The sequence below is a fragment of the Herpailurus yagouaroundi genome, unplaced genomic scaffold (genome assembly GCF_014898765.1).
Source record: "Herpailurus yagouaroundi ecotype Mexico unplaced genomic scaffold, PumYag 189, whole genome shotgun sequence".
NCBI classification, from domain to species: domain Eukaryota; kingdom Metazoa; phylum Chordata; class Mammalia; order Carnivora; family Felidae; genus Herpailurus; species Herpailurus yagouaroundi.
In genome coordinates this window covers 17,680,869-17,687,945 of record NW_024412420.1, presented here as the reverse complement: position 1 = coordinate 17,687,945, position 7,077 = coordinate 17,680,869, and the positions used below count along the sequence as shown (strand labels likewise).

Sequence of the window (7,077 nt, the reverse complement as noted above, 5' to 3'; positions counted from 1 at the left end):
GCTGTCCCTGTTTCTCTCAAAATAAATGAACTTAAATTTTTTAAATTACTTTTTACATAGGAAATTGAGAACTTTCTGATATCCTTTTTGCCATTTGACCTAATTATTATTATTATTTTTTTTTTTTAAGTAAGCTCCACACCTAACATAGGGCTCAAACTCATGACCCTGACATCAAGAGTGGTATGCTGTACCAACTGAGCCATCCAGGCACCCATGGCCTAATTCTGTCCAGAAGTAAGGGGCTTAACATTTTAGGCTTTTTGATTCTCTAAAGAATGAGACTTCTTGCTGGATGAGAGTAATAGCTAGGAAAACCATATATCTCATATAACTTGACTATGTCCCTAATAGAGATAGGAAAATATTTATCAAACTTTTCTACAAGTGGTAAAGAATTTATTTGGGGAAAAATCAAGGATCCAGTGTTTCAGCCAAATTACTCACCAAGCATTTCCCAGATGCTTTCTGTAGACTTAACTACTGTTCTGTGCACTACGGTGTTGATTACAAAGATCAGCTACGTGAGCCCCACATTGAGTGTAGAGATTGTTTTTAAAATAAAAAATTTTTTTTCTTTTTTTTTTTTTTTTATTATTTATTTTTGGGACAGAGAGAGACAGAGCATGAACGGGGGAGGAGCAGAGAGAGAGGGAGACACAGAATCGGAAACAGGCTCCAGGCTCTGAGCCATCAGCCCAGAGCCCGATGCGGGCTCGAACTCACGGACCGCGAGATCGTGACCTGGCTGAAGTCGGACGCTTAACCGACTGCGCCACCCAGGCGCCCCAAAATAAAAATTTTTAAAGGAGGGGCTCAGCTGATAAAGAATGTGACTCTTCATCTCGAGGTTGTGAATTCAAGCCCCACATTGGGTGTGGAGATTACTTAAAAAATAAATAAAAGTGAAGTTTAAAAAAAAGAGCAGCTACAGTCTCTGCCCCAAATAAAAGAACAGAGACAATATTGAACTTTTTTTATTTATGTTTGAGAGAGAGGGAGAGAGTGTGAGCAGGGTGGGGTGGGCAGAGAGAGAGAGGAAGACACAGAATCAAAAGCAGGTTCCAGGCTCTGAGCTATCAGCCCAGAGCCCAGTATGGGGCTCAAACTCACAAACTGTGAGATCATGACCTGAGCTGAAGTCGGATGCTTAACCAACTGAGCCACCCAGTTGCCCCAGTATTGAACAATTTTGATACATAAAGTGCTTTATATTTATTTTGACACTTAACCTCATAAACCTGCTAGAATGGCCCTATTTTTCTCATGGGGGAAACAAGCTCATAGAGATGAAATCATCACTTGCTTGGTAATTAATGGATTTGAACACAAGTCTTTCTGACTCAAACTTTACACATACTGCTTTTCTGAAAGGCAAGAATAAGTATAGACAGAGCAAAGTATGATGGTTGCTAGATGAGTACTTAACAAAATACTAAGTTCAGAAAGAAGAAAAAAATTTTATGAGGTATCAGTAAAGACTTTGGAGGGGGATTTAGTCTGACCTTGGGTAGAATCTGTTTTTATCATCAAAATACCCTCACCTGAAAGACCTCAAACATACATTTTGGGTTTGGGAGAGTTGCCAAGCCCTATCTCTAAGGTTTGGGTTAGAACTCTGGGGTTCCCAATTTTACATTTGAGACTTTAAAGTTTGTAAAGGTGATTTAGGAATGTTTGCTACACTGTGTTTGGTGTATAGCTTCACCTAGAATGGGGCTGCACTCAGATTTGTTTTACTGACCTCATCCCATTTTCATCCCTCCCTACCTCCAATTATGTTACGGTAAGAATTTGAGATACAGCGTCTTCAGGATGATGTGGACATAGTCTTATCCCTTCAACTTCAAGGTTGCACCAGGTGGTTGCTGAATGATTGGAAAGCCTAACCTCTGTCTGATTTAGCTTGGAAACTCCAGGCTTTGATAAAATGCTCATTCTTCTAGAAGGTATCCTGTAGTTTGGGAAATAACTCCTAAAACTAATCAAATATTTGTAGGAAGGAAGGAAATGACCAGGCACTGGGAAATTTTGCAGGCCTATGGGGTGGCTGGAGTGAAGATGGCAGATATGAGAAAAACATATGTTCTATTTAAATTTTGGCTAGAGCGCCTGGTAAATGTTTGGGGCAGAAAAAAACTAAGTTTGTAGCCTGAAATAATGATACCATAGTCCTGACAGGCTCTTTCTGTCTCATTCTCCTTGAAAGGAAGAAATTGGAATTCATATTTATTCAAGATAGTTGATCCACCGTCTTGAAGTGGTTTTTATAAAATTCTTAATTCTGGATAGCCAGCTTTAGGAAAACATTTTGCCAGCTGTTGGTTACTTGAACATTCCCAAAATAAAGGTAAATGAAAATAAGATAGATGGTTCCTAGGTAGCAGTGGTCTTTCCTGAAGTTCTGTTAACTATTTTTCCTGAATGTAGACAGGTCCATGTATCCGGAGAGATTATTACTGTGTCAGTCTCTGTGTATGTACACATATATGTGTTGTACGGGTGCTTCCCTCTCCCCTACCCTTTTAGAGTTGATGGCTTTGTCCCTGATTGTTCAGTATAATAGTTTGCAGATTCACTAAGAGAGCCTGTGTAGTAATGCTTGCTTTATTTTTTTTTTCTCTTCCACTCTTGTTTTATTTTTACTTTTTTTTCTTTGTGATGTGACATTTTCAGCTGATGTATTGAAAGCAAATCCTTCTAATTTGGGAGCCCAGATCACAAGAGTGAGTTTTTCTACTAGTGTCTTTAGCTGTATATCTTTTTTTGTGTGTGTCTTTCCACCCTTTTCCCTTCCCAATTCAAAAATATTCAAAACACATTTCATAAATATTAGATATGAAAATTCCTCTGTCTGTTGAACATCATGCCCTTCCACAAAGCAATGTCCACTTTATATCGGGTCAAATTCCTTTTCCTAATGCTATTGTAAAAGCATAGGCTAATGTATGTGTTTTGTTTTGGTTTGTTTTTTATATTATCTAGTGTGTTGGAAATAATTTTAGTTCTGTCTTCATTGCAGATATGTCTGGACTTTGTCACCAGTGTGTCATCAGCACTGTTCTTTTTTGGTTGTTGTTGTTTTGTTTTGTTTTAAGGAAAATTATATACTAGTTTCTGAGAATAAAAGATTCATTCTTTTATCAGGATTTTAAGTAATAAATCCTTTGACTTATCTGTGTTCTCTCCTCATCCCCTGGATGTTCCTCTCAGGGCCATGAAGGAATGGAAAAGCTATACATATTACTCTCTAATTTCAGCAGACTGACCAGACGCAAGTGGTCAGACTGGTGAGCTCTGAACATGCTAGCATTGGAAGATGGTTTGTGTGATAGTCACAGGAAAACTTCATGCTGAAAAGAAATAGCACCTTTTTATGGTGAAATAAAAGTATGCTTTCTATTTGTTTTGATTCACATAACCTCCCCATGTAAGCTGTACATTGCTTTTTAAGATCTTACTCCTGGGTAATTTTCTGTACTAGCCTAACCCCTTTCTGTTTTCTTTGCCTTGTGTTATTACAATTTATCTCATGTTCTGTTTGTTTAGTTTTGCATCCTGGAGGAGCAGGTGATTAAATAGTCCCTTTTTTTTCCTCCTAATGTTCTAAAATGTGCTTGTTGTATCTGAAAACATTTAATTTTGCCCAGTAAAGTAAATGGTATGCTGTCCTAATTAGAAAATGCAGGTACTCCAAGTGTTTCATCCAAAGTAATCTGCCATTGTGGTTTCAGTTACTGAGAGTATTAAACAGTGTGTTCTACGCTAGCACTATAACCATTGATTGAGGGTAAATATTCTAAAGGCCTTGTTTTCAGGATCCCCAAATTATTCTAAATCACCCACCCTCTGTTCCCTTTGTTTTTGTTTGTTGTTGTTGTTGTTGTTGTTACACCAGAGATTGAAAGATCTCAAGCAGAGAGAGTTTGCTCGAAATGTCTCTTCAAGATCCCGCAAAGATGAGAAGAAACAGGAAAAAGCCCTTCGGCGGCTCCATGAATTGGCTGAGCAAAGGAAACAAGCTGAATGGTGAGGATATGTTCCTTTATTTTCTTTTTTTTTTTCCTCTCGAGTTTTTATTTTTATTTATTTTTTTGAGAGAGCATGACAGGGAGGGACAGAGAGAGAGGGAGACAGAATTCCCAAGCAGGCTCCGCACTGTCAGCACAGAGCCCTCTGTGGGGCTCAAACTCACGAACTGTGAGATCATAACCTGAGCTAAAAGTCACGAGTCAGATACTTAACTGACTGAGCCACTCAGGCACCCTGAGGATATTTTCTCCCAGAGGGTTCTACAGATAGTTATAATCCTTAAGATTTTAGATTATAATTTAAGATTTAAGATTTAAGAATTATAACCCTTGGGGCACCTGGGTGGCTCAGTTGGTTAAGCATCTGACTCTTGATTTCAACTCAGGTCATGATCTCACAGTTGTGAGATCAAGCCCCTTGTGGGGCTCTGTGCTAGGCATGGAGCCTGCTTAAGATTCTCTCTCTCCTTCTCCCTCTGCCCCTCCCTCCTGCTCACTCTTCCTGTCAAAAAAATAAAAAAGGAATTACAATACTAATTAGTGTATCTTTCTTTCAAACTGAAAGCATATCTGTAATTAGAGTGTAATATACTGATGAGGAATATGCACTTCTGAGGCCCTGTCCTACCTTCTGTCCGACCTTAGTTATCTAAGCTCTATGCCTGTTTCCTTACCTGTAAAATGGAGATGATAATAGTAACAATTTACCTCTTACAGTTGTGAGGAGTGATTATCTTTTCATCAAAAGTGCATTATAGGGGAGCCTGGGTGGCTCCGTCAGTTAAGTGTCCAACTCTTGATTTCAGCTCAGGTCATGATCTCATAGTTGTGAAATCAAGCCTCACATTAGGCTCCACACTGGGCATGGAGCCTGCTTAAAATTCTCTTTCTCCCTCGGCCCCTCTCCCCTGTTCATGTTCATTCTCTTTCTCTCTCTCTCTCAAAAAAAAAAAAAAAAAGGCCTTAGAGTGCCATGCCATAGAAGATGCTCAGTAAATCGATAAATTCTACAAATATTTTCCCATTTTTCAGCATTCTTCTGTAGAAAAGCACATATATTACAGTATTCTGTTTTATAGCTAAAAAGTACTGGCGCAAAGATTCAAGTGTTATAACTTCCTTTTAAGTACTATACAGTTAGTAATAACCACTAAAACCTAAGTATTCTATCCATTTATTTCTCTGCAGGTTCCTACCTTCTTGAGTGTTCTTTTTAATATTCCTTCATGGTTCTTGATGATTATCAACTTGGGAGCTGGTATTTAGCCTTAGGTGGAATTTACCCCACCTGGGGCGGAATTTCCAAGCAACTAGACTTTGGGGACCCAAAGCATCTGAGGATTCATGCAGTATGTGCCCTGATCAGAAAGACTTAGGCCCCCATGTTTGTTTGTTTCCAAGTTTATTTATTTTGAGAGCACAAGCAGGGGAGGAGCAGAGAGAAGGCAGACAGAATCCAAGCAGGCTTCGCACTGTCAGCGCAGAGCGCGATGTGGGGCTGAACTCATGACCCATGAGATCATGACCTGAGCCAAGATCAAGAGTCAGACGCTTAACCGACTGTGCCACCTAGGTGCCCCCCATGTTTGTTTTTAATGGCTGTCCAGAATCAAAGGAAGTAACTGGTTACAGTAGAAAGAAACTATGACTATGTTTTTTGGTTTTTTTTTTTTTTAACGTTTATTTATTTTTGAGACAGAGACACAGCATGAACGGGGGAGGGGCAGAGAGAGAGGGAGACACAGAATCGGAAGCAGGCTCCAGGCTCTGAGCCATCAGCCCAGAGACCGACGCGGGGCTCGAACCCGTGGACCGCGAGATCGTGATCTGAGCTGAAGTTGGACGCTCAACCGACTGAGCCACCCAGGCGCCCCTGACTATGGTTTTTAAAAGTTTACAGCCAAGTTGGGGCCACAGATACCAAGTTCCTGGACTTACTAGGTTCATTTTGTCTCTGGATCCTTTTTTTACTTACTTCTCTGAGTGTTTTGGAAAAAGAAGGAAGGGAGAGAACACATAGTATAAGTTGTGAAATAGAATTAACTGCTGAGCTCTAATGTTGAGTTAAACTGCCTATAAACTGGTTCTGATTCCTTCTTTGGGCAGCTTTTTATATAGTAACATGTTACTCTTGGGCATATCACAAAGCTATCTTCTCAAAAAGTATATACCAGGTCATTTTCTAATTTAGGACATATTTTAATACACGTTTTTCTTCAGAAGTGTCTTGGTAGTTGTCAGTTTCATAAGCAAACAGTTAAAAGATGACCAAGTAATCTCTTGGGAGAATAAAAGAAGGTTTGACCAATCATCAGGTATTTCATTGTCCCAGAATTAATAATGCATGACCCCATCATATGTATTATTGAATTAACATGGTAAAGAGTAAGCAAAAGAACAAAATAAGATCCCTTCTTATTCACCTAGAGGGTCTCTTTGCCATGAGGTAGGTTTCATGGCACAGCGTGTCTCTTGCTATCTAAATCTTTTGGGTTCCTGTCTTTCATTAACAAGAGTTTTTAGAGAACAAGGGATAACATATCATCCAAATATATGTAGTCCCTGAATTTAGGATAGCTTGTAGCTAGGGATCAGATAACAAGACTTCATCTAAATAGATACCTGATAAGTTTACCTTAAGTTTGGCTTGAAAGGTACCTCAAGTGTATAGTCCACACACTGTAAAAATTTCAGACATGACATGAGTTTAAAACACTGGCTTTGAGGCTTCTCTGTGTTCCTTTTTTCAGAGCTGAGAAAGTGTTTGGTAGCATCATGATCATTATACAGAATGTCCAGAAATCAAAAAACCAAAGCAAATGCCAGACATACTAACCAGAGACTACCATAGAGTAACACAGTGGAAGTTTCTGACTGTGATAAACTCAGAAAATACCCACATTTTAAAAAGTAAAATTTGAGGAGCAACTGAGTGGCTCAGTCGGTTAAGCGTCCAGTCTTGATCTTGGTTCAGGTCATGTGGGTCCTAGCCTCGAATCAGGCTCTGTGCTGACAGTGTGGAGCCTTCTTGGAATTCTCTCTCCTC

General features: G+C 39.4%; 1 protein-coding gene across 11 annotated transcripts in view; it reads left to right on the top strand.

Moving 5' to 3' along the window:
• GPATCH8 (G-patch domain containing 8) overlaps positions 1-7,077 on the top strand; it is a 103,441-nt gene that overhangs the window by 89,450 nt on the left and 6,914 nt on the right. For 10 of the 11 annotated variants that reach the window (XM_040497787.1, XM_040497797.1, XM_040497793.1 and 7 more), the window contains 2 exons: positions 2,677-2,726; positions 3,899-4,029. In XM_040497787.1, coding sequence (XP_040353721.1) covers positions 2,677-2,726; positions 3,899-4,029 — 181 coding nt within the window. The remainder of the gene's footprint in view (positions 1-2,676; positions 2,727-3,898; positions 4,030-7,077) is intronic. The other variant, XM_040497788.1, reaches the window with a different exon arrangement.